This window comes from Pipistrellus kuhlii, unplaced genomic scaffold (genome assembly GCF_014108245.1).
Source record: "Pipistrellus kuhlii isolate mPipKuh1 unplaced genomic scaffold, mPipKuh1.p scaffold_m20_p_11, whole genome shotgun sequence".
NCBI classification, from domain to species: domain Eukaryota; kingdom Metazoa; phylum Chordata; class Mammalia; order Chiroptera; family Vespertilionidae; genus Pipistrellus; species Pipistrellus kuhlii.
The window spans coordinates 19826603-19854233 of NW_023425416.1; the positions used below are offsets into that span (position 1 = coordinate 19826603).

Here is a 27631-nt window from a genome sequence, read left to right on the forward strand (position 1 = left end):
GGCGCGGAAATTTGAAGTCACGACGACGCGCCGCGCCTTGGTGACGTCAAGGCGGCGCGGCGCCGGGCGGGAAAGGCTTAAATAAGGGGTGGGGACGACCTGTTGGTGTTTGGAGCTGCGATCGTCGTTTCTCGAGGCTTCGCTTCCCTGCGGCCCGGCCCAGGGCAAGCTCGGCCTTTCCCTCCTGGGTTCCGCGCCCTGCCTCGGCTTCCTCACCCGCTCTGTCGTGGGATAGACCTTCAGGTACCTCCCTGCGTCGCTAAAACGGCAAAACGAGAAGGGCTTTTATCCCCAACCCCTACTCCGCTGGCCTAGGCCCGGTAGCCGGCCCCATCTTCCCATCTTCTAGGCTTCTCTGTAAACCAGATGGTGGAATACAGTGAAGGGCGGGCCCTGAAGTCAAGCCGGTCCTGATTTGGCTTTGTTTTGTTTTTTCTCCTGCAAAATGGCTGACGACCCCAGTGGAACCTGGGCCCCTTCAGTCCGCAGGCCGAGGCTCTATCCACTGAGCCAAATTGGCTAGGGCAGGAAAGCATTTTAAAAAAATAGTTTTTATTGATTTCAAAGAAAAGGAGAGACGCAGAAGCATCAATGATGAGAGAGAGCCCTAACCGGTTTGGCTCAGTGGATGGAGCGTAGGCCTGTGGACTGAGGGGGGTCTGGGGTTCTAAGGAAATGCACCTTGTTTGCGGCACATCCCCAGTAGGAGGTGTATAGGAGGCAGCTGATCGATGTTTCTCTTTGATTGATGTTTCTAATTATCTCTCCCTCTCCCTTCCTCTCTGTAAAAAAAAAAAAAAAAAAAAAAATCAATAAAAAATATTTTAAAAAGTGATGAGATTCATTAATCTGCTGCCTACTGGAGTTCGAGTCTGCAACCTCAGCTTGTGCCCTGCCCAGGAATTCAACAGTGACCTCCTGGTTCATAGGTGGACGCTCTACTACTGAGCCACGCTGGTGGGGTCAGAGAAAGAAAAAAATGTTTTTCAGAAAAAAACCTTTATACCACTTATTGTGCTAGGTACTAGGGATACTGAAATAATGACACTTTCAAGATCTACAGTTTAGTATGATGTGGAAAGGACTCCTAGATACCTCAGTGGAGCAGAAAAGCTGGAAGAGCAAACTTCCTTGGGGATAGGAACATTTTTCTTTCTTTTTTTTTTTTTTTTAATCCTCACCTGAGAACATGTTTTCATTGACATTTAGAGAGAGAGAAACATAAGTTAGTTGCCTCCTGTATATACCCTGACTGGAAATCGAACCACAACCTAGGTATGTGCCCTGACGGAATCCTACTGGCGATCTTCCGGGGTATGGGAGGACACTCCAACCAGGGCATGAGGCACATTTTTTCTTAATTTATTATTTTTATTGATTTCAGAGAGCCAGAGAGAAGGAAAGAGAGAGAAACATCAACGATGAGAGAATCACTGATCTGCCTCCTGCACGCCCCACACTGGGGATCGAACCTGCAACCAGGGCATGTGCCCTGACCTGTTCATATGTTGATACTCACCACTGAGCCATGCCAGCCGGGCTAGAGGAACATTTTTCAAGGAAGATGCCATTTAATTGAGTCTTTCAGGACGAATAGTAATTTCCAGGCAAATAGATAGGTAAGAGCATTTGGGGTGAAAACACTTTTCTGGTTTATAGGATAGGCTAGAAGGCCCTGTGTTTCAGCCCTCTCCTGCTTCTGCTGCCTCATTTCTAATTCTACAAGCTCCTTCCTGTGTCACTGGAGTTTTTCTCTTAACTCTTCTACTGCTATTTCAGTCCTCAGGTCCCTGCTTAAAGTCACTTTCTCAGAATCTGAGAAATTGTCACTACTTTTCACCACCACCACCACCCTAACTAGACTAAATTTCCTTGTAAGCCCTCATAGCAGCCTGTGTTTTTCTTGCATAGCACACAACAGTACAGTCATGTGTTGGTTAATCATGGGGATATATTCTAAGAATTGCATCCATAGGCAATTTCATCATTGTGCGAACATCATAGAGTACTCAACACAAACTAGATGGTATAGCCTACTGCACACCTAGGCTGTATGCTATAGCCTCCTGCTTCTAGGCTACAAGCCTATATTGCATGTTGCTGTGCAACACAACACAAGATTAAATCAAGCAGAAGTGAAAATGATGTCATCAAGCAGTACACACTAGATATATGAGGCTGCTGCTTTGCACACAGCAAGTTTTATAGCAAATCTTTTTTTATTTATTTTTAATTGTTTTTTAAAATTTTTTAAATTAAATTATTATCTTTGTATATATACCATTGCCCCCCTCCCATATATGCCCTTCCGCAAATCTTTTTTTAAATAAGTAGAAATAGTATAAGTAATGATAAAATTATAGTGTAATAAATACATAAATGTATAACATAGTTGCATATTATCATTATCAAACAGTTATATATTATATATAATTGTATGCACTATACTTTTTTATAACTGGCAGCATAGTAGGTTTGTTTATACTAACATCACTACAAATGTGTGAATAATGTATTGCACTATGACACAATAACAGCTTTTATGTTACCAGATAATAGGAATTTTTCAGTTCCAGTATAATCTTTTGGGACCACTGTGGTATATGTGGTCTATCATCTGAAACATCCTTGTGTAGGGCATGACTGTAGTTAAATAATTATATGAAGACTACTCATTACTGTGAACTCTGAGGTCAGGCATCATGTCTGGTTCATAATTATAACCCCAGAACCTAGCACAGTCCCTAATGTATAGTGTTGTATTATATATATATTTTTTTATTTAAAAAAATATATTTTATTGATTTGCTACAGAGAGGAAGAGAGGGATAGAGAGCTAGAAACATCGATGAGAGAGAATCATCAATCAGCTGCCTCCTGCACAACCCCCCCCCCCCCCGCCCGGGGATGTGCCTGCAACCAAGCAAGGCACATGCTCTTGACCGGAATTGAACCTGGGACCCTTCAGTCCGTAAGCCGATGCTCTATCCACTGAGCCAAACTGGTTTCGGCTATAGTGTGTGTGTGTGTGTGTGTGTATATATATATATATATTTTTTTTTTTTTTAATTGATTTTTTTTTTTTTACAGAGAGGAAAAGAGAGGGATAGAGTTAGAAACATCAATGAGGGAAAATCATCCATCAGCTGCCTCTTGCACACCCCCTACTGGGGATGTGCCCGCAACCAAGGTACATGCCCCTGACCGGAATCCAACCCAGGACCTTTCAGTCTGCATGCCGACGCTCTATCCACTGAGCCAAACCGGTTTTGGCATGTGTTGTATTATTAAATTATAGGAGAGAGATAGTTTGGGAATAGAAGATGAAGCTTCTTGACTGTCAGAGAACTGTGGGTTTTATCCTTCAGCAAGAGGGAAGTGGTCTGGTCCTGACCTGGTGCCTCAGTTAGCTGGAGCGTTATTTTGTATACTAAAAGGTTTCAGATTTGATTTCAAGTCACGGCACATACTTGGGTTTCGGGTTCGATTCCTGGCTGGGGTGCATATGGGAGGCAACCAATTGATGTTTCTCACATTGATATTTCTCTCTAAAAATCAATAAAAACGTGTCCTCTGGTAAGGATTTAAAAAAAGGAAATAGTCTGACTAAAAAGACAACTGAGTAAACAAGTCTTGAAAGCAAGAGAGTATTGACCATATATAGGGGTTGAAATTTTCTCAACACCTTAATTTAGATAGCATTAGTGTAAATACTAGAACCACTTCAGTTTTGAATAGTTTTCTTAGAGCTATACCTTTAACCTCTCAGAATTTATCTAGCTTTGAGAAGGTCACTTCTGTTCTCTGATTTTGCTGTAGAAAATAATTTAACTGCAGAAAATTGGTCAAAATGGTTTCCAAAAGAAGACTATCAAAATCTGAGGATAAAGAAACCCTGAAAGAAGATGCCTCTAGTAAGTATCTACTCATTTGCTGCTGTATTTTTTTTATAGCAAATGTGTGTGGCCGTATTTCATCTTTTCTTATGGCTGAATACTTTTCCTTTATACCACATCTTTATCCAATCATAATGGGATACTTCGCAGAAATAAGAGAAGATAAAGTACGGCATTTGTGACAACTTGAGTGAATTTTGAGAGTATCATGCTAAGTGAAATAAGTCATATTGAAAGCATAAGAACAATATGATTTCACTTGTGTGAGATATAAAACAGAAAGCAACAAATAAACAAACAAAAACTTATAGACAATAGTCTGGTGGCTATCAAAGGGAAGTGAGGACGGGGATAGGTTGAAGAGGGTAAAAGGAGTCAAATATATGGTGACAGAAGGAAACTTCACTATATGGTGAGCACACAATGCAATATACAGATGATGTTTTATAGAATTGTACATTAGATACTTATATAGTCTTATTAACCAGTCACCCCAATAAAATTAATAAAATAAAAGAAACATGCGAGGCATTTAAAGAGAGATGATGTTCCTATTTTCAAATGCTGGGAGTCATCAAGGCTTAATGGATAGAGCACACAGAATTTATATCAGGAGATTTGGGATTGACTTTGATTCCATGTATGACTTTGGGCATGCCTACAGTCTCTTGAGTATCAGTTTCCACATCTATAAGAGGAGTTAGTATTATAGAACTTACCTATTATACATTATCTAAGTGATAGGATACAAAGATAGAATATAGTCCCAACCCTTTAAAAAGACTTATGGTCCACTGCCTTAAAAAAGTTATGATCTAAATAAAATGCTCTGATAGTGATAATATAAAGAAAGGCATCATACAAAGAAAGCTTATCAGAAGCAAAGAAATAGACTCTGTGCATGTAAGAATGTGTTTGACAGGGCCAAGAGTTCTGACAAGTTGATAAGTTTTTCATTTATTACACTCATCTACCCTATTACGGTGATTCTAACATGTCAAGGGAGAAGAGAGGGAATGTAATCATGTTTAACATCACAGATCTATTTGTTTTGTTTGTTAATTATGTTTTATTCTCATGGGTTGAAAGCCTTGGGATGGTACCAGTCTGGTCTTTTTTTTTAAATTCAATTTAGCGATATAGGGGGCCAGGCGGTAGTCCAACTCCAGTGGGAAAACTACTCACTGCTCTGGCCCTGCCATCTCCTTTTATTGAGGTTTTGAGGAAAACATCTTAGGCAACATAAACAGAAACTTATAAGTAGCCCTTAGGCAGGAAATAACAAAAACTTACATGGGACAAACAAGGTGGAGGCTGCTTCAGCTAACAACATCTCAACTAAAGGTTGTTGACTAGCCTTCCTGGCTTCCTGTCAACATCTCTTTTTTTAGTGAAACTGTTTTCCAGCAGACTTCTTCTTGGGGAATAACTCCAGGCTAACTGCAAACTCTGGCTACCTACACAAACAGTAACAGAGGGTTCATGACCTTTCGTATTTTCCAATGAACCAAGAGTCCAGGCAGCTAATCTGGACACACATTCTCTTTTTAATTTGATTTCCAAAAGAAAATATTACCCAAGATTAAAGAGCAGCTGCCAGTCTCCTCCACATTCCAGCCCACTCGCATGATTGCTTTGACCTCTCCCCTTGAAGAAGCTGCGGTGCCATGCGGTCCCCATGCCAGGCCCGCGTTACAGCTTCCCCCCACCCTGTTGGCGCCTGGAGCGCTCCCAGACCCACAGCTGAGGGGCAGAACCTGGAGGCCAAGGAGAAACAAAGTTGCCCACTTACATTTCTTTACAATGTGAGGCTTTGTTTTAGTGACACAGTTTGGATTCCTGGGTTGGGATTGAGAAGTGATTCGCCAATAATTTACTGTGAAATAAAACTAGAGAGCAGCAAACAGTGTCTATTCATCGGTCTTCCTGCTGGAGAATAAAAACTAACTCAGGATTGCTAAACTTTGGGAAAGGACTTGAAGTGATTGGAGATCAAGTCGTGCATTTCTAAATGTTGCTCTGTGTGTAAGGGATGTAAATTACTAACCCGAAGTTTTCAAGTAAAATTTTTTACAAACATTGTTAGAGTCAGCACCAGTATCTTTTCTCTCCAGAGATTTCTTCCTTCAGAGAACAAGAAACCTAACAGCGGGGGGTGGAGTGGGGGTGGGGGGGTGGGGGGGGTGTCTCTCCCTTTCTCTCTCTCTCTCTCTCTCTCTCTCTCTCTCTCTCTCTCTCTCTCTCTCTCCAGTTTAAAAGATATGATGCAGGAGAATCTGCCCCTGTCTTCTACCGTTATAGCTAGATAAAGATAATTGGCTCTCAAACTTTCGTGTGCATCAGGATTATTACCTAGAGAGCTTATTAAAAATTTAGACTCCCATGCTCCATTCCCAAAATTTTTATTTCATAAGCTGGGGGATGTGACCGGATATGCTTTTAATAAGGTTTCCAGTGGTTCTAGACCAATGATTTGCAAACACCAGCTTGAGAAATGATGACTGCTTTATAATTTGGGTGGAAACATTTCCATGGTTATTGTTAGAAATGGCACATTTTGAATTTTTCTAATGAAAGCTTAATAGATGAAAACAATTATGTTTATTGATTATTCTGTTTGTTTGGAAGCCACTATTGGACCATTGTTAGAAATAAAATTTTACTACACTGTCAATTCTAATATAATTCTTCAGGAACTATCAACTTTACTTGTAGGGTTATTATGGTAGGGTTTACAGTTTTATCTTTGCTTTACTGTTTGTCACTTTCTTAATTTTTTTTTTCACAATCTTGAAAATTTTGTCTATTTTCAGATGCCAGGAAGCAACCACCATCCAAAAAGGCAAAGAAATCACATGTTTATTATGAAGTTGAAGAAAATGACAGTGTATTTATAAAGCTTCTTAAGACATCAGGAATTATTCTTAAAACAGGAGAGAGTCAGAATCAGCTAGGTAATATTTTAATATAATTCTTTTCTCTGGGTATAGTGAATCATGACTTCTTTAAATAGAAAGGAATGAAGATTAGAAATGGGAGCATATTTGTCTTGAAACAAAAATAAAATTGAAATTGCTTTTTAGAGAATATTATTATAGTCTTTGGTCCTGATAAATACATGTTAAGTAAAGTACTTCTAACCCCCTGTCTCCTTTCATAGAAAACTGTTATGTAATAGTATTGCTTTGTGTTTTCTTATGAAAAAAAATAATATCCTTAGAATAGTTAGATCTGTGTCAGAATAATTTTAAAAGAAAATTATACAATTATTAAAAATTATTATAATATGCAATTAGACAGTCAGTTGGATATCCCCCAAGGGCTCCTGGACTGCAGGAGGGCGCAGGCTGGGCTTAGGGACCCCCTCAAGTGTACAATGTTGCCTCTAGTATCCATATAAGCATGTAAGCGCCTGCTTTTGGGGCAGATTATTTCATCCTGCTAAGGTAACAGCATGTCATTTTTAGAACACTTAATAGCTATTCTCTGTCAAAGCTGCCTTTGTTTTTATTGTGGGTTTAGAAGATTTGGCCTTGAATTAGGTTATAAATATCTTTTTCTCTTTTTTTTTTTTTTTTTATAAGGGAGAATGAGGGAGAGAGATAGAAACATCAATGATGAGAGAGAATCCTTGATTGGTTGCCTCCTATTTGCCCTGTACTGGGGGTCAAGCCTGCAACCCAGGCATGTGTCCTGAGTGGAAATTGAACTGTGACCACCTAGTTCATAGGTGGATGCTCAGCCAATGAGCCATGCCAGCTAGGCTATCTTTTTTTTTTTTTTTTTTTTTTTTTTTAATCCTCTCCTGAGCATATGTTTTTACTAGGGGCCAGTGCATGATTTCATGCACCTTGAAAGGAACTATGGGCCATGAGGCTGCAGTGGGCATAGGGTTGGGTGTTGGGCCATCTTCCTCACCCCAGCCCAGCCCCTCCCACCACAGCCCCCAGTCCCCTGTGTGCCGACAGTCCCACTCCCACTGTCACCACTCAAGTGCTGATGGGGCCGAGCAATTGGGGCTGGCACCAGCAGTGGGTGCAAACATGGCTGGCGTTGTCAGCAGGTGTGAGAGGCGGTTGCAGCCCTGATCACCCTGCAGGAGCAGGAGCAGGAGCAGGGGAGGTGGAGAAGCCCTGAGGGGCAATTAGGGCCGGTAGCCACCTCTCATATCTGCTTATAGCACCGAACAATTGGGTTGGTGCTGGGCACCAGCAGCAGGTGTGAGCATCCAGCGAGACTGCAGCATGCAAGAGCAAAGAATTTTCAGTAACCACCAGAGGCTTGCCCTGATGACAGTGACCCTGCTCTGGTGCCCCTGCTCACTTGTTCCACCATCCTGCCTTGACCAATGCCCATCATGTTCTGCGCTCTGCTGCCGATGCCTGACATGTTCTGCACACACTCCCTGGTGGTCATAGCACACATCATAGGGACCTGGTTGTTCGGTTGTTCCACTGTTAGGTCTATTTGCATATTAGGATTTTATATATAGAGATTGATTTTAGATACAGAAGCAGCGATCAGTTGCCTCCCCTATGCACCTTGACTGGGGATCTAACCTACAACATGAATATGTGTCCTGACCAGAAATCGAGCCTGCAGACTTCTGGTGTATGGAAGAATGCTCCAACCAGTGGAGCCATTGGCCAGGGCTAGGTTGTAAATAACTTTATTCATTCAGATAAGAAACAGGTCTTAAGGAAAGTAAACTATGATAGGAGAGGTTAAAGACTGTGGTGACCAGCTGTTCTTTTTTCATAGCTGTGGATCAAATCGTTTTCCAAAGGAAGCTGTGTCAGGCTCTGAGGAAACATCCTTCTTATCCCAAAGTATGTATTTTCTCCCTGGTACTTTTACTTTTCTAGCAGTACTCTGGAATTGAAATTTTAAAGGCATTGGCATAAAGTTGAATGTGCTAAAATGATTTTTAGCTAACCCACAACAAATGTTAAACTAAAAATCTTACCCTGTCCTTTTTTTTTTTTTTTTCCATTAAGATAATAGAAGAATTTGTTAATGGCCTGGAGTCTTACATTGAGGATCAAGACATTTTCAGAAACTGTCTTTTGTCTTGTGAACGTCTGCAGAATGAGGAAGCCAGGTGTGGAGAGAGGTGTGGAACAGTGCTGAAATTTAATCTATTACACTAACTGGTGGGGGTGGGGGTGCAAAATGCAATTTTTTGGAATTTCACTTTTGATTTATAGTTCTCTTTTCCTCGGAGTTTTATCCTGACTTGTAAATTGTTAAGTTTATAGTTATGAGACTAAGAACTAGAGTGTTTTCTAGAATGTTTCTTACTTGTGTTGATAAAATTTCAACTCTACTTTTTCGTGGCTTAAGAGCCATCTTCTGATGTTCTGTATTTCTTATCTACTAGGTTAGTTTCTCTGTAAAGTTTATATATTTAACCGATTTTTTGGAGAAGGAATAAGAAGCATATTAAAACATGAAAACAGAATAGAAAACAAATTTCTTTATTTTTACAGCATGGGCACATCTTACTCTAAGAGCCTCATTAAATTGCTTCTGGGGATTGACATATTACAGGTGAGACTGTGCCACTTTCTTGGTGGACATTTGTTGGCTGTGATCTGTGGTGTATGCCCAAGCATAAGTGGTTGGAGCACACAGGGTAGAGTAGGCTTAATTGGGGTGTTTGGGTTTGCAACAATTTACCACAGCCCTGTTGCTGAAATGCATCTGATAGGACAGTGTCTTTGTCTTTGGACTGAGCTGATTAGCCCAATATATTTCAAAGTCTCATTTATTCCTTTGGCCTGTTTTCTATTTGGAAAAGTTTCATCCGGTGTGCCCTGCATACCCTTCTATATCTCAACCATGTTCACATCTGAGTCATCTCCCATCTAGCTCTTAATTTGCTTATTAAATTAATCTTGCCCTTTCCTCTCCTTTATTTTTTAAAAATTTATTTATTTTTCACTTTTTTCATCATGTGGTCTCTTTTATTTTTGCAAGAAAAATGATCTTACTAGAAGAGTATTATATGCAGTAAGCATTAATATTTCAAGAATAAAAGGATTTTAAGTATATTAACATTACCAAAACTATACTAACATAGTATGATATCACAAAAGTTGTAGGAAATATTAAAAATCTGCGAATAGCAAGATTATTTCTATTTATTCTAGAATACTCCCCCCGCTCTATTTTTGTTCATCAGTTTATGTTCATTATATTCCACAAATGCGTGAGATCATATAATATTTATATTTCTCCGACTTGCTTATATTGCTTAGCAGGATGCTCTTAAAGTATTTTGTCAGATATGAGTATTGCTACTCCAGCTTTTTTTTCTTTTCCATTCCTTCATTTTCATCCTGTGTGTGTCTTTTGTTTTGAGGTGGGTCTCTTGTATAGTTGGGTCATGTTTTTATATCCATTCAGCTACCCTGTAACTTTTGATTGGAACATTTAATCCATTTACATTTAGGATTATTGAGAGGTACTTATTTATAGCCATTTTAATTCTATATGGCTAGGTTTCTCTGTTTCTTCTAAACAATCCCTTACAGCAATCCCTTTAGCATTTCTTGTAATGCTGGCTTTTAGGTGATGAACTCCCTGCTGGCTTGGTCACCCCTGACTTCCCTCCTTTGCCAGCCTGGTTACCCCCAACTGCCCTCCCCTGCTGGCCCAGCCACCCCTAACTGCCCTCCATTGCCAGCCTGGTCGCCCCTAATTGCCCTTCCTTGCCAGCCTGGTTGCCCTGCCAGCCTGGTCGCCCCCAACTGTCCTCCCCTACAGGCCTGGATTACTCTTTATTATATAGGATTATATGTTTCTGTTGTGTATTTTGAGGCCATTCCCTAACTCCCTGTCTTTTTATTCAGCCTGCCGTTATTAAAACCTTATTTGAAAAGTTACCAGAATTTCTTTTTGAACGGTAAGTGGAATTATTCTGGAATGTTTAAATTACCCTAGTATACTTAAGTTTCTGAAAAGATTAATCTGAAATATCATTGATTTCTTAAAGGTCATATTTATCACTATGCCATATTCTTAAATAACTACTAAGATCTATTGGGTTGTTTTTCTTTGAAATTTTACCTACTTAGTATTGGAAGGTATCACAAAGTGATTGGAGCATTGTCCTGTGCACCAAAGGTACTCGGGTTCGATTCCCAGTCAGGGTACCAAACTCTGTCTGGTTCAATTCACAAGAGGCAACCAACCAATCTATGTTTCTCTCTCACATGGATGTTTCTCTACTTCTTCCTTATTGATTCTCTAGAGTCAATAAAAACATGTCCTCGCATGAGGATTTTTTAAAAATCAGTGAAAAAAATTTCCACCTATTTATTTGATTAATAGGCCCAGAAAAATACACTATAAGCTAGTAATAGTAGTTATCTCCAAAAAGGGAGCCAATTGGCTTTAGTCAGATATTTCCTGAATACTGTTCTTTTTTTCTCTTTTTTAAAATATATTTTATTGATTTTTCACAGAGAGGAAGGAAGAGGGATAGAGAGCTAGAAACTTTGATGAGAGAGAAACATCGCCGAGCTGTCTCCTGCACACCCCCAGCCAGGGATGTGCCCGCAACCAATGTACATGCCCTTGTCTGGAAACGAACCTGGGACCTTTCAGTCCGCAGACCGACACTCTATCCACTGAGCTAAACTGGTTTTGGCCTGAATACTGTTCTTTATCTTTTCAATTTTACAATGTTCATTTCAAGGTTTGTGGGTTTGTTTTTGTTTTTTTGTTTTTTTTAACATAGAAAAATGAGCATCCTAATAGAAAAGTAGATAAGGGCATGAATAGACAGTTCACAAAGAAGAAACACAAGAGCATCAGACCTTTCACAAAATGTTCAATTTCTTTAATAATGAAAGACACAAAACAGTAAATACACTTTTTCCATTTGCAAAGGATCTTCCCTATTGAGTGTAATATAGAGGCATGCTCATACATTGCTGATGAACATAAATTGGTTTAATTGTTCTGAAGGATAGTAGACTATACGTATGTATCAAAAACTTATATTTTGGCCGAAAACTGGTTTGGCTCAGTGGATAAAGCAACGGTCTGCAGACTCAAGGGTCTCAGGTTCTATTCCAGTCAAGGGCATGTGCCTTGGTTGCGGGCGCATCCCCGGTAGAGGGAGTGCAAGAGGCAGCTGGTCGATGTTTCTAGCTCTATCCCTCTTCCTCTGTAAAAAAATCAATAAAATATGTATTTTTAAAAAACCTTGCTGAAACCGATTTGGCTCAGTGGATAGAGCGTCAGCCTGCGGACTGAAAGGTTCCAGGTTTGATTCAGGTCAAGGGCATATACCTTGGTTGTGGGCACATCCCCAGTGGGGGTTGTGCAGGAGGCAGCTAATCGATGATGCTTTCTCATTGATGTTTCTAACTCTGTCCCTCTCTTCCACTCTGTAAAAAATCAATAAAATATATTAAAATAAAACAACAAAAAAAACTCTTATATTTTGTCCACCCTTTCATGCTCTAAAATGTCTTCTAATTTACCTTACGGTAATACTTGTGTATGAAAGTAGTAAACTGAGATGTTCAACTATAAGAGATTGGTTTTTTTTGTTTGTTTTTTTAATAAATATGTATTTTATTGATTTTGTACAGAGAGGAAGGGAGAGAGATAGAGAGAAACATCGATGAGAGAGAGTCATCGATCAGCTGCTTCTTGCACACCCCCTACTGGGGATATGCCCGCAACCAAGGTACATGCCCTTGACCGGAATTGAACCCGGGTCCCTTCAGTCCCCAAGCCGACGCTCTATCCATTGAGCCAAACCGGTTTCGGCAACTATAAAAGATTGTTAAGTAAATTAGGTACATCCACACAGCAGAATATCATGTGGACATTTAAAAATCATAAAGAGGTCCTGATCGGTTTTGCTCAGTGGATAGAGCATCAGCCTGTAGACTGAAGGTTCCCACATTCTATTCTAGTCAAGGGCGTGTACCTTGGTTCTGACCACATTCCTAGTAAGGGGTGTGCTGATGTTTCTCTTCTTATTGATGTTTCTAACTCTCTATCCTTCTCCCTTCCTCTCTGTAAAAAACCAATAAAATATATTTTTAAAAAATTACAAAGAGGACTATTTAATACTGTGCATTGCAAATCAGTATTTGTAGGTCAGCTTAGTTTTTTTTTTTTTTTTTTTTTTTTTAATATGTCTACTGATTTTAGAGAGAGAATCATCAATAGGTTGCCTTCCACCCCCACCCTCACTGGGGATTGAACCAGAAATCTGGGCATGTATCCTGACAGGTAATTGATCCAGCAACATTTCAATACATGGGACAATGTTCAACCAACTGAGCCACACCAGCCAGAGATTTTTTTATTTTATTTTATTTATTTTTTTCTTGGATACATCCATACGTACACAATCATAGATACATAATACATAAGCATATCAATAGTGGGCATCTCTGGGATGACAGGATTATATGTCATTTTTATTTTCTCCTTCATATGTGTTTTTTCAGGGATTTATATCTTATATAATAAAAGGCTAATATGCACATCGGCTGAACGGCATAACAACCAGTAAACCATGGGGAGCAGGCCTATGCCGTCAGTTGGATAAGCCGTCAGTTGGACATCCCCTGAGGGCTCCAAGACAGTAAGAGGGCACAGGCCAGGCTGAGGACGCCACCCCTGAGTGCACGAATTTCGTGCACCAGGCCTCTAGTATAATAATAAGCCTGAAGGCTTACATTAAAAAATTTATGCTTTGCCTAGATGGTTCACACTAGATGCTTTATGTTTTGACTAAGTCTTTTTCAGCAGTTGAATTTGACAGTAGTAAACAAAGACTGAGAATGCTGTTCAGAAAATGACCCGAAGGTGGTCCAAAATTTTAGATATAGTAAGTAGCTTTGGAGGAAGCCAGGGACTATTGTTTTGGGGAAATAATAACAGCTAACATTTTTCATCCATAAACTAGAGGCCTGGTGCACGAATTCATGCATGGGTGGGGTCCCTCTGGGTGGCGTGCAGGGCTCGGGCTGAAACCTGCAGTACAATGATGCCTGCAGCTCCTACCTGCTACTCTGCTCATCCTGGCCCCACTGTGCCTGCTGTGGGCTCCTGCCCAGTCAGTCCCGATAGGGATAGGTTTGCGTTGCCACAGCAGTGCTCACCAGCCAAGAGCCCTGCGTCTGGCACCCTCCCAAGGGGTGTAGCCTGCAGGATCAGGCTGAAACTAGATATCCAACATCTCCCAAGGGGTCCTGGATTGCGAGAGGGTGCAAGCCAGGCTGAGGAACCCCACTAGTGCCCAGTCGGGCCAGGGAGGGACCACAGGAGGGCTCCAGAGCATGTCCAGCCCATCTCGCTCAGTCCCAAGGGTCTGGACCCCAGCAGTAAACTAACCTACCAGCCAGAGCATCTATCCCCTGGTGGTCAGTGTACGTCATAGCAAGCAGTTCAGCAGCCTTAGCATATCATTAGCATATTACACTTCGATTTGTTGTTTGGTTGTTCTGCCGTTTTGTCTATTTGCATTATATAGGATGGTTTTCAATACTTAAACAATCTAATTTGTCCCACCATTTTTTATTATTTATTTATTTATTTATTTATTTATTTATTTATTTTACAGCGAGGAAGAGAGAGGGATAGAGAGTTAGAAACATCGATGAGAGAGAATCATCCATCAGCTGCCTCTTGCACCTCCCCTACCGGGGATGTACTCGCAACCAAGGTACATGCCCTTGACTGGAATCGAACTCGGGACCTTTAGTCCACAGGCTGACACTCTATCCACTGAACTAAACCAGCCTCAGCGACCCACCATCTTTTTATAGCAGTATATTCTTACCTTTTTCGTTACTCACCACATTGATGTATTTTCCACCTTTTGAAAATACTCATCTTACTCAATTTGTTAAAATTTATTACTTTATTTTTTTTTATTGTTTACATTATTTTAAGGCCTCAGTGGTTGAGCATTGACCTATGAACCAGGAGGTCATGGTTCGATTCTGCACATATCTGGGTTTCAGTTCAGTCCCCAGTAGGGGGCATGCAGGAAGCAGCCAATCATTGAGTCTCCCTCATCATTGATGTTTCTGTGTCTCTCCCTTCCTCTCTAAAATCAATGATACATAAATATATATTTTTTAAAAACAAGAGAGAAAGATACCCCCAGCCCTTTTTTTCTGTCTCTGTAAGCCTTCCGAGATATAGCCATGATTAACATGATTAGTGCCTCTTCCTGACATCTTTCTCAAAGTATATAAGCATATGTCATGCTTTGTTTGTATCACGTGTGTATCTGGCACAGTGCACAGGCATGGTAAGTGTTCAGTAGATGTTAATTGGATGGATGAAATGTTCACTGTTGTATAAATCAGATGAAATGTTCATTGTTGTATAAATCAGAAAGGCTAAGTTCCTTGTCTTCTCATCCTAATATTTCAGCACGAGCAGTGATGGAATCAACATGCCTCGACTCATCATCAATCAACTGAAATGGCTTGACAGAGTTGTGGATGGCAAGGTAGGCTTTTGGACTTAGATTTAGAGAGTGTGTTTTCCTTTCTTAACGAAACTTTTAGAATTTGCAGTGTTTTCTTCCTTTTCTAAACAGAAAAATTTACATTTTTAAATTCATCTATTAACTTTTCTCAGCTTTGAGATTTTTTTTGGTAGTTCACCCTTTACATTTTCAGAAAGAAAGAGAAAAAGAAAGACATTTACTTTATAATGATAGCTAGGTATCATTTATTAAATTAAATATTTGGAGAGAAAAATATTTGAAATTTCAAAGTACATAAATTTCTGTGTTTTCATTCTCAAAAGTAATAGGATCCCAAACCATTGTACTCACTGTAAATGTTTTAATTTGGTTACGTACATACGTACAGTTGTCTCCACTTATTTGCAGTTTTGCTTTTATTAAAAGTTTTTTGTTGATTTTATATTATTTATTTATTTATTTATTTATTTATTTATTTAATATATTTTATTGATTTTGTACAGAGAGGAAGGGGGAGAGATAGTTAGAAACATCAATGAGAGAGAGTCATCGATCAGCTGCCTCTTGCACACTCCCTACTGGGGATATGCCTGCAACCAAGGTACATGCCCTTGACCGGAATTGAACCTGGGACCTTTCAGTCCCCAAGCCGATGCTCTATCCATTGAGCCAAACCGGTTTCGGCTTTTGTTGATTTTAGAGATATGGAAACATTGATGAGAGGGAAACACCAGCTAGACCACATAATTTTTTTCCACTTTTCCATCTTTTTTAATATATATATATATATATATATATGTATATATATATATATATATATATATATATATATATTTACACGGAAAGGAATTGAGAGGGATAGTTAGAAACATCGATGAGAGAGAAACATCGACCAGCTGCCTCTTGCACACCCCCCACTGAGGATGTGCCCGTAACCAAGGTACGTGCCCTTGACCGGAATCGAACCCGGGACCCTTCAGTCTGCAGGCTGATGCTCTATCCACTGAGCCAAACCGGTTTTGGCACCACATAATTTTTAAAAAATTGATTTCAGAGGAAGGAAAAAAAAGGGAGAGAGAGAAATATACTACCTAATAAAAGAGTAGTATGCAAATTAACCATCACTCCGCTATACCCACAAGCCACGCCAACAACCCAATCAGCGAGTATGCAAATTAACCAAGATGGCTGTGGCCACAGAGAACAGGAGAGAGGCTTGGGTTTTCTGGCAATAGAGGAAGCCACGCTTCTGCAGCCCTAGCCGGCCTAGGCCTTCTCTCCAGGCTACAAAGTTTCAATTATAGAAGATAAACAAATCCAAACAGAAATGACTGCAGCCACAGAGCAAGCAGCAGGCTTGGCTCTGCTCCAGGCTACACATTTTCAATTGTAGAAGGTAAATGATTTCCAGATACCAGGGCCTCCACTTGGGTTTCAGGAGGGTGTGGCCGACCTGCAAACCACCACAGGCCCCTTGCCCAGGCAGCCCCACGCCCCAAGGGAACCCCCAGCCTGATCCAGGACACCCTTCAGGGCAAACCATCTGGTCCCCACCCGTACACCAGGCCTCTGTCCTATCCAATTAAAGAGTGTTATGCAGATTGACTCCAACACACAAGATGGCTGCCCCCATGTGGTCAAAGATCCTGCCCCCATGTGGACACAAGATTGCCACCACAAGATGGCCAGCAGTGAAGGACAGTTGGGAGGGGAGGGACCAGGACTGCAAGGGAGGGCAGTTGAGAGGGACCAGACCTGGATTATGAGAGGGATGTCCCAGATTGGAGAGGGTGCAGGCTAGGCTAAAGGACAAACACACACACCCCCACCCCCCACCCCCCCTACATGAATTTTGTGCATCGGGCCTCTAGTCAACTATAAGAGACTCATTAATTGGCTGCCTCCACACCACCACTGGGGATCAAGCCCGTAACCTGGGCTGTGCCCTGACTGGTTCATAGGTCGACACTTGACCACCCAGCCAAGCACATAACTTTTAAAATTATAATTTCTTACTGTGCCTAATTTATAAATTAAATTTTATAAGTATGTATGTACTAGAAAAATCATTGCAAATATAGGATTTATTACTATTCATGGCTTTAGGCATCCATCAGAGATGAGAGGGGATTATACTAAAATGGAAAATGTCAGGAAGTTTTGCAATTATGTTATTTGTTATCAAGAACTTTGATAAAGGTAATTTTTTTTTTTTTTGCTTTTTCCTTACGAAAATTTACCTTCCATTTTATTGAATTTTAAAACTATAGGTTAAAAATACAGAAAGTAAATTTTGTATTTATCATGTAATCTTTAGTAATGTGCACGATCAGATCATAAAATCACAAAGTGAAAGGTGGGTGAATTAAGATCATAAAAAGTAGAAATTTCTGTCTCAAGTATGTCTCACGAATTAAAATGACAAACTTGAGAAAAATATTGACTGATTCTGAAAAAAAAATGAAAAAATCTAAAAATGGTAAGTTGAAAACTAGGCTAGGATTATAAAAAGTTATTACCAAGAAAGTTAATATAAATGTTTAATAAATGTAAGAAAAAAGTGTTCAGTATCATTAATAATTGATCAAATAAATTTGAATTAATATGTTAATTTTTAAAAACTTCATATTGAATTTATTGGGGTGACTATATCGAAGCCTAAGGAACCATTTGACCTTTTGACCGGTAGCTATAACGTGCACTGACCATCAGGGGTCAGATGCTCAATCACAGGCATGGAAACATGGAACAGACTGATGAATCTCAGGGGAGAGGGTGGGAAGAGAATAACCATGCATACTAGAACCAGCCTGGTGCACAAATCCATGCACTGGGCCTCTAGGGGTTAATAAAATTATATAGGTTTCAGGTGTATAATTCTATTATACATCATCTGTCTATGTTGTATTGTGTGTTCATCACTCTAAATTGAGTCTCCTTCCATCACCATTTATCCATCTATATCCTCTTTAACCCCTCAAACCCCCTTTTCCTCTAATAATCACCATACTGTTGTCTGTGTCTGTTTTTTTTTGTTGCTGTTTTTTTTTAATTATTGTTTTTTTACAGAGGAAGAGAGAGGGATAGAGAGTTAGAAACATCGATGAGAGAAAATCATCGATCAGCTGCCTCTTGCACATCCCTACTGGGGATGTGCCCGCAACCAAGGTACATGCCCTTGACTGGAATTGAACCTGGGACCTTTCAGTCCGCAGGCCAACACTCTATCCACTGAACCAAACAGATTTTGGCTGTTTTTTTGTTTTTGTTCTTTTTTTTTTTTTTCTTCTTCAACTTTTTCATCCAGAAGTTGAATTTATTTTGAGCCTAGTGCTTAAGGCTCATTTCTTTTCAAAGTTTTAAAAAAATCATTCCATTAATTTTTGTCAGATATTCCAAGGCTTAATCTTTACTTGGAAGAACATGGCTGTGGGAGTCTCACTTGGGCTAGAATTTGGGGTCTGTCATTTATTATGTATCATTGAGCAACACTTTTAAAATGGGAATTTTGCAAAATCTCTATATAGTTGTGAAGATTAAATGAAATCATAGTAATAAAAGGCAAAGAGACTTCACAGCCAAAGATCTGTTACTAGCAGATGCATGGAGCACCTCTTGGCCATAACAACCTAACAACCAGTTGCTATGATGACGCCCACTGTGGCCAGCAAATGGCCCCATCAGTCGGGACTGGAGGCTAATCTCATGGCCCCTCCTCACCTGCCGGCCTGCCCCTGTTTGGACTCTCCTACCCAGATCAAGAACTCGGCCTATCAGCCAAATGCTCCCCTCCCCCACCAGCTGGACCCCCATCAGCCCGTCCACCATGATAGGCCTGCAGCTCCTACCCCTAGCCAGTCTGCCCTTGATCACATACCCCCAATCCAATCGGGGGCAGGGCTGTGTGGCCACCCTCTGGGTCCCACATCCTGCCCTGCCAGGTGAGGTAGGAGTCATTCTGGGTTCCACACGCGCGGTGGGTCTGGGTCTCTTGCATGCTGGGCCTCTAGTAAAGTATACACTTAGTGGCAAGATTATGATCTCTGATTGCATAATAATCTGGCCACTCGGGGGGTGTGTGTGTGTGTGTGTGTGTGTGTGTATGTATTAGAGGCCCAGTGCATGAATTTGCATGGGTGGGGTTGGGCCAGCCTAGCCAGGGGGAGGAGACAAGGGCAGTTGGCCAGCCTTTCTGCAGGTCAAACTCTTGGTCAAGGGGACAATTTGCATATTAGCCTTTTATATATAGGATATACATTGTGTGGCCAGATTTTGCGTTCAGAGATCATAATAATCTGGCCACTCATTGTATAACAAACCAGTTTAGGTAAACCATCCACTCTACTTTTTTCCTATTTACCATCCCTTTTATGAAAATTTCTGGTTCATTGCCGAAACTGGTTTGGCTCAGTGGATAGAGCGTCGGCCTGCGGACTGAAGGGTCCCAGGCTCGATTCCGGTCAAGGCATGTACTCTAGTTGCGGGCACATCCAGTAGGGGGTGTGCAAGAGGCAGCTGGTCGATGTTTCTCATCGATGTTTCTAGCTCTCTGTTTCTCTCCCTTCCTCTCTTTAAAAAAATCAATAAAATATATTAAAAAAATTTTTTTCTGGGTCATTGACCTCTGAATTTTAGCTTCTAGTTTGAATGTATGTGTAGTTGGCACAAAATAATTCCAGCTCTACATTCCATGAGTAGGAAGTTTTTCTCTATTCCTGGTAATATGCTCCAGTTCTAATAGTATCCTCCACTGTAGGATCTCACCACCAAGATCATGCAGCTGATCAGTATTGCTCCAGTGTACCTTCAGCATGACTTTATCACCAGCTTACCTGAGATCCTAGGGGATTCTCAGCATGCCGATGTGGGGAAAGAACTCAGGTGGGTAAACACCTTGTTGCCATTTTAAGCAAAGCTCCACTCTGGGAGTCTTATCACTTCATTGTGAAACAGTAATAGTAATGTGTTCTTCTTATGTAAAAGAGGATGATACCTGCCTACAATAAGTAGGATGCAAGATTTGACTTTTTTTTTCTAATAGTATATATTTAGTACACCTATCTACTTTCTTTTAAAGGTCTATCTGTTGTGAATATGCAATCTGGCTTAAGATTAATTATATAAATTTTGTCTATGGGGATTTTAACATGTTCCCTTTGTTTCCTTAGCATTTCTTCCACCCCAGGAGTCCTCAGTCTTGAGTACATATCCAAATCATTGTGGAGCTTATTAAACATCTACATTCTTTGGTTCCTAATGCACATTGCTGCATCAGATGGATTGCCAAAACTCACTACTTACTATCACATGTGTGAAAAATAGTAATTGTGCTAGGGCAGTGATTAAGAGGAGAACAGGTATCTCTATGTAATAGTATTTCTAGTTTGGGTGTTTTTTAAATATATATATATACACATATATATATATATATATATATATATATATATATTTATTTATATATATATATATATATATATATATATTTATTTATTTTATTTTATTTTTCTTTTCACAGAGGTAAAAAGAGAGAGAGAGAGAGAGAGAAAGAAACATAATGATTAGAGAGAACCATTGATTGGTTGCCTTTTGCACAATCCCCATTGGGATTGGATCCTGTAAACTGGGCATATGCCCTTGACAGGAATTCAACCCAGTACCCTTCAGTCCACAGGCCAATGCTCTATCCACTAAGCTAAATGAGCTAGGACTACTGTTTCTGTTTTAATGCAGTTTCACTTATCCTGGAAGTAGTAGCTTTTTAAAAAATCTGGTTTGTAATACTTCCTTTTCTCTAGCTGTCTGCAAAGCTACCTCCAAAAATGCTCAAAGATTTTTTTTCTTTGTGCTTTGGGGCAGGATGTTCCTCTGACTATAGCACTGTACAGTCCACTTTGTCTGCTTAATTCCACTGGTTCTTTTGGGTAGCCTTCTCTTAGAATCTATCACCTTCTCTACCCTTTCTTCCTGTAGCACCCTGCACATATATCTATCATGTTCATCACATGTCATTATAATTGTAGGTTTTCTTTTTCCTTTTCTCAGGAAGAATATGTACCAAACACAATAGTGGGTTTCCTTTGTTTTGGGTAGTGGGGATACTGAGGGAGGATATCTTATTTATACTCTGTTTGAATTTTTAATAACGAACACCTATTTTTTAAATCAGATTAATTTCTAAAACATATCTTATTATTTTTACAGAGAGGAAGGGAGAGGGACAGAGAGTTAAACATCGATCAGCTGCCTCCTGCACACCCCCTCCTGGGGATGTGCCGGCAACCAAGGTACATGCCCTTGACTGGAATCGAACCTGGGACCCTTTTGTCCACAGATCAATGCTCTATCCACTGAGCCAAAGCAATTAGGGCCAGTACAATTTTAAATGGAACATACTATGAACAAATTTAATGGGAAGTAAATATATTCTTTCTTCCCATACTCTTGAGTGATTTTTCCCAAGTTGTTATCTGCCCATCTCTGTTAAAAGGTGCACAACTTTTTTTTATTCACCATTCACAGTGACCTTCTAACAGAGAATACTTCACTTACTGTCCCCATCCTGGATGTCCTTTCCAGCCTTCGACTTGACCCAGAGCTCCTGTCTAAGGTAGGGAAGATTCTGCTCTCCAGAGCAGAGCCAACGCTCTCACCTTCCACAGCCAGTGTCAGTCAGTCATTGCCTGGGAGCAATTGTATGTAATGAAAATTTCCTTTTGAAACAATATTGAATGACATTTGATCTCTTTTGTTCTTTTTAATGAATTTCGTGTGTCATACTATGACAGGTTCACTGCTATGTTTTAAGCAGTAAGTTTTAGTGGTAATCTATGTTTCTTGAATATTTATAAACTGCTATAGAAATAACAATTTTTTAATACTTTCCTCTAGCCAGTGGAAAATTCAGGCTCCAAAATATAATATGATAGCACACATTTATCACAAGGAACTGTGGTGTTAACAATTGAAAGCTTGTAATTAGGAATAAAGTTGTTTTTGTTCCTGAATTACATGTGAGAAAATGGAGTGAGAGAAGTGATTTTTCTAATTTTACCTACCAAGTCAGTATTAGGTTGAAGTATTAATCTGAAATGTTTAATGTTTTCATGTTTTTTATGTTTAGATCCGCCAATTGGTAATGCGTAAGCTGTCATCTGTCACAATGGAGGACTTACCTGTGATAATCAAGTTCATTCTTCATTCCATAACAGCCATGGATGCACTTGAGGTAAACTATTATTTCCTAACAAACATTAGTAGGTTGCTAGACCCTAGAGAGTACAGAGAAGTGCAGTGGTGTTATTGTGAAATTCAGCAATAAAAAAAGACTAACTTAATCCAACTGGCATGGGTCAGTGGTTGAGCGTCGATTCCTAGTCAGGGCACGTGCTCATGTTTTGGGCTTGTTTCCCAGTAGGGAGCATGTAGGAGATAGCTGATCAGTGATTCTCTCTCATTGATGTTTCTCTCTGAAATCAATTAAAAAATATACACACTCTTGCCAAAGCCGGTTTGGCTCAATGGTAGAGTGTCGGTCTGCGGACTGAAGGGTCCCGGGTTTGATTCCGGTCAAGGGCATGTACATTGGTTGTGGACACATTCCCGGTAGGAGGTGTGCAGGAGGCAGCTGGTCGATGTTTCTCTCTCATCGATGTTTCTAGCTCTCTATCTCTCTCCCTTCCTCTCTGTAAAAATCAATAAAATGTATTGAAAAAACACAACCCCAAAATACACATACACACACACGTGTGTGTGTGTGTGTGTATATAGTATATATATATGTATATGTAAATCCTATCTAATAAAAAAAAAGTAATATGCAAATTGATTATACCTCTACTATACCCACAAGCTTCACCCACCAGCCAATCAGGAGCGAGTATGCAAATTAACCCAATCAAGATGGCTGTAGCCACAGAGTGAGCAGGAGGCTTGGGTTTCCCCAGAAATGGAGGAAGCAAAGTTTTCTGCACACCCTGGGGACCCAGGCCTCCACTCAAGGCTACAAAGTTTCAATTATAGATAAATAAATCCTAACATAAATGTGGCAGCCATGGAGCTGGAGAGAGCAGGAGGCTTGGCTTGCCCCTGGTGTTGGAGGAAATCAAGCTCCTGCAGCCCTGGCCTGCCTTAGCCTCCACTACAGTTTCAATTATAGAAGATAAATAAATCCCAACAGAAATGGCTGTGGCCACAAAGCAGGCAGGAGGCTTGGCTCAGTTCAAGGTTACAAAGTTTCAATTATAGCAGATAAATAAACCCCAGATACCATAGCCTCCACTTGGGTCGAGGGGTGGCATGGCTGGCCTACAAACCACCACAGGCCCCTTGCCCAGGCCACCCCATGCCCTAAGGGAACCCCCACTCTGATCTGGGACACCCTTCAGGGCAAACCAGCTGGCTCCCAGCCCCACACCTGTGCACCAGGCCTCTATCCTATCTAATAAAAGAATAATATGCAAATTGACCATCACTTCAACACACAAGATGGCTGCCCCCATGTGGTCAAAGACAGCTGCCCTCATGTGGTCACAAGATGGCCAGCAGGAGAGGGCAGTTGGGAGAGACCAGCTTGCAAGTGAGGGTAGTTGGGGGCAATCAAGACTCACAGAGGGCAGTTGGGGGGGACCAGGCTGCAGGGGAGAGCAGTTCGGGGGAACCAGGCCTGCAGGGGTGAGCAGTTAGGGGCAAACAGACTGGCAGGGCAGCAGTTAGGTATCAATCAGAGTGTTAGGGGCTGATCAGGCTGGCAGGCAGACGTGGTTAGGGGCAATCAAGAAGGCAGGCAGAGGCCCGGAGCAGCCGGGTCGGGTGCGGCCAGGCCCGGAGCAGCAGCTGCCAGGCTGGGAGCGACCAGGCCCTGAGCGGCCCGGAGCAGCCAGACCCAGAGCAGCTGGGTTGGGTGCGGCCAGGCCTGGAGCAGCAGATGCCAGGCTGGGAGTGGCCAGGCCCGGAGCAGCCAGGCCCAGAGCGGCCGGGCCCCAGAGCAGCCGGGTTGGGTGTGGCCAGGCCTGGAGCAGCAGCAGCCAAGCCTGGAGCAACCAGGTCGGGAGCGGCAGTGGCCAGACCCGGAGCAGCTGGTTGTAGAACGGACCAGAGCAATAGAGGTCAGGCCCGGAACAGCCAGGCCCAGAACAGCTCGCTCCTCGCCTGCCCCCGCCCCAAGGCTGCCTCTCAGACATGGCTGGAAACTTTTGTGGGAACTTGAGGGTCTGCTGAATCAAGTGATGAAGGCTTAGATCTGGATATGTTGAGTTAGTATAGCGCTGGGGTGTTGATCTGTGAGTGCCTTGTGTGGGGCCTGGATGAGGTTGGTTGACCTATTTGGAAATGTCTTTTGTGTGAAGTGTATGTTTGGGCTTGTGGTGGTATTATTGATATGAGAAAATGCTAAGTAACTGATTTACTATCTGAAAAGGGATTTACTATCGGGGAAAGGGAGGGAGAAAGAGACTGAACATAAACTGTGCACCTATGGATGAGGACAATGGGGGATGGGGAGGGGGTGAAGGGTGGGGTGGGAACCTGGTGGAGGGGGGAAGAAATGAGGAACCTTTGTAATAATATGAACAATAAAGATTGATTAAAAAAAAATTTTTTTTTAAATAAAAATTTAAAAAGAACAAAAAAACAAGAAGGCAGGCAGGCAAGCAGTTGGGAGCCAGCAGTCCTGGATTGTGAGAGCGATGTCTGATTGTGAGAGGGAGCCAGCAGCTGTTTGTGAGAGGGATGTCCACTGGGATTGGGCCTAAATGGGCAGTCGGAAATCCCTTGAGGGGTCCCAGATTGGAGAGGGTGCAGGCTGGGCTGAGGGACACCTCTTCTCCTGTGCATGAGTTTCGTGCACCGGGCCTCTAATATGTATATGTGACTAACTTAGATGAAGATAAATTATTTAAATTAATAGATTCTAAGTGCTCTTTTCTGTCCAAACTAATTAATTTATAAAGCTCATGAATCCAGATGGTATGCAGGGGAGCTATTGACCAGGTTTATTGCTTATATAAGCTGCTAGAGGATATATTTGCTATTTTAGTGTAATTCCTTCAAATTCTGGGATTCTGAAGGGTATGACATAATATACTTGTATTAGCTCTTTTCATCAATACTTTTTCAAAATGCCTTGTTTAATATTTAATAATCTTATTTCCTCAGCCTTTCAGGACATTGTTACAGTTTCTTTGAGAGAGTGGACTGTGCCTGCCTGCTATGCACGAACAGAACACATAGATAATACTTATTTTCTGTAGGTAATTTCTGAGCTTCGGGAGAGATTGGATCTGCAGCATTGTATTTTACCGTCACTGTTTCTGGTTCCTGAAATCACGATGAAAAGTAAAGGCCAAACACGGTATAAGCTCATCGACTATTACTACCCTTTTTCTAAAATAAGCAAGGAGAGTTTTCTGGCATTCATCCTGAAGCCAGGACAGTAGGTCTTAATATTTACAACTATAAAGAATGGCAGTAATATTATACTCATGGAATACTGTACAGTTTTTCAAGTCCTATCCTTTTATATAATAAAAGGCTACTATGCAAATCAATTGAACGGCAGAATGACCAGTTGCTATGATGTGCATTGACCACCAGGGGGCAGACACTTAATGCATGAGCTTCCCCCTGGTGGTCAGTGCTGCTCAGCCAGAAGCCATGCTCACGGCTGGCTAGCACAGAAGCAGTGGCAGGACTCTCTCCTGCCTCTATGGCAGCGCTAAGGATATCAGACGTCTCCCCAAGGGCTCCCAGAATGTAAGAGGGCACAGGTCTGGCTGAGGGACTCCCCGTCCCTGCACCCTGAGTGCACAAACCTTATGCACTGGGCCTCTAGTGTGTGTGTGTTGGGTATTCACATCAATCCCAGATAGACTGCTTTATAAGTTTATTAGCCATTTAAACATGAAGTTATGATTTGTTCCTGGCTACATGGCTAGTATATAGGAACCAGGTTCCTCTCTGTTAAGTGGAAGAATGATTTTATTCCCTTTTTGCTGCTTGTAGTTCTTCAGGAAACCAAGGAAACAGCGATGAGAGCTGTGTTTTTCTTATTTTTGACGTAATAAAGTCAGCTGTTAGATATGAGAAAACCATTTCTGAAGCCTGGATTAAGGTGAGTCAGCTCTTTGGAACTTTAAATATTAAGGAGGAAATGGGTGGCAATTAGTGATAGATAGATAGATATATAAGTAAAGGTAAGTTTAAATAAAAGTCTTAAAAGTCATTCAAGAAGAAATTATGGTGGTTGCTTGGTTCTCAAATAAGAGAACAAGACATGCTGAATAAAATGAGAAGTATTCTACTAATGTGATGTAATATATTTGTGACCCTTGTTTTTCCAGGCTATTGAACACGTTGCACCAGAGTCTGAACATAAGGTAATGTTCATGTACTATGAATTTTAACTATTAAAATTAGTGAAATTGGCTAGTGAAATTTTTTCCCCCCCTGCTTTTTTTCTTGCTCCCTCCAGTCATCCCTTCTATGCCTTCTCTAGCTGCTCTAATAAAAACAAGCTGTCAGGGGAAGATGAAACGAGGGGGTGACTTGCCAGATGGTCTTCCCTGCTCATTTATTCTGGCAATAAACTAAGCCTAAAATATCCATAAGGGAAAACGTTAACATTTCAAATAAGCATAGTGAGTTGGAAAGAAGCTAAGTCCCACTGCTGAGGAGCTGAAGACTAGAATCACCTGGATCATCAGTCAGGTCCCTGTACCTGTCTGATTGTCTTCCCTCCCACCTAATAGAATTGTTAGAATAATAGCATTCCATGTTTTACTTTTCTTTGCATATGGACCAGAGTGAATCCATCCACTGTCAAGGCAATGATACTGAATCTTTTTAATTCTGGAAATGTTGTCTTCTGTTAAGCCAGATGAGCTGAAACCGGTTTGGCTTCAGTGGTAGAGTGTCGGTCTGCGGACTGAAAGGTACCAGGTTCGATTCCGGTCAAGGGCATGTACATTGGTTGCGGGCACATCCCGGGTAGGGGGTGTGCAATAGGGAGCTGGTCGATGTTTCTCTCTTGACATTTCTAGCTCTCTATCTTTCTCCCTTCCTGTGAAAAATCAATAAAATATTAAAAAAAGAAGCCAGATGATTGAATTTTTTTTAATATGTTTTTTGTTGACTTGAGAGAGAGAGAGAGAGAGAGAGAGAAACATTGATCAAAGAGAAACTTTGATTAGCTGCCTCCTGTACAGTTCCTAACAGGGATCAAGCCCACAACCTGGACATGTGCCCTGACTGGGAATTGAACCAT

At 41.1% G+C, this 27631-nt stretch overlaps 1 protein-coding gene across 2 annotated transcripts in view; it reads left to right on the forward strand.

Moving 5' to 3' along the window:
* The first annotated feature begins 102 nt into the window (after positions 1-102).
* FANCD2 (FA complementation group D2) overlaps positions 103-27631 on the forward strand; it is a 74571-nt gene continuing 47042 nt past the window's right edge. The window contains exons 1-14 of one of the 2 annotated variants that reach the window (XM_045579170.1): positions 103-243; positions 3820-3914; positions 6710-6850; positions 8658-8725; positions 8894-9009; positions 9386-9446; positions 10751-10803; positions 15315-15393; positions 20129-20253; positions 21892-21979; positions 22493-22597; positions 25620-25720; positions 26371-26479; positions 26709-26744. In XM_045579170.1, the coding sequence (XP_045435126.1) occupies positions 3851-3914; positions 6710-6850; positions 8658-8725; positions 8894-9009; positions 9386-9446; positions 10751-10803; positions 15315-15393; positions 20129-20253; positions 21892-21979; positions 22493-22597; positions 25620-25720; positions 26371-26479; positions 26709-26744 (1146 nt within the window). In that variant the 5' untranslated portion in view covers positions 103-243; positions 3820-3850. The remainder of the gene's footprint in view (positions 244-3819; positions 3915-6709; positions 6851-8657; positions 8726-8893; positions 9010-9385; positions 9447-10750; positions 10804-15314; positions 15394-20128; positions 20254-21891; positions 21980-22492; positions 22598-25619; positions 25721-26370; positions 26480-26708; positions 26745-27631) is intronic. The other variant, XM_036431052.2, reaches the window with a different exon arrangement.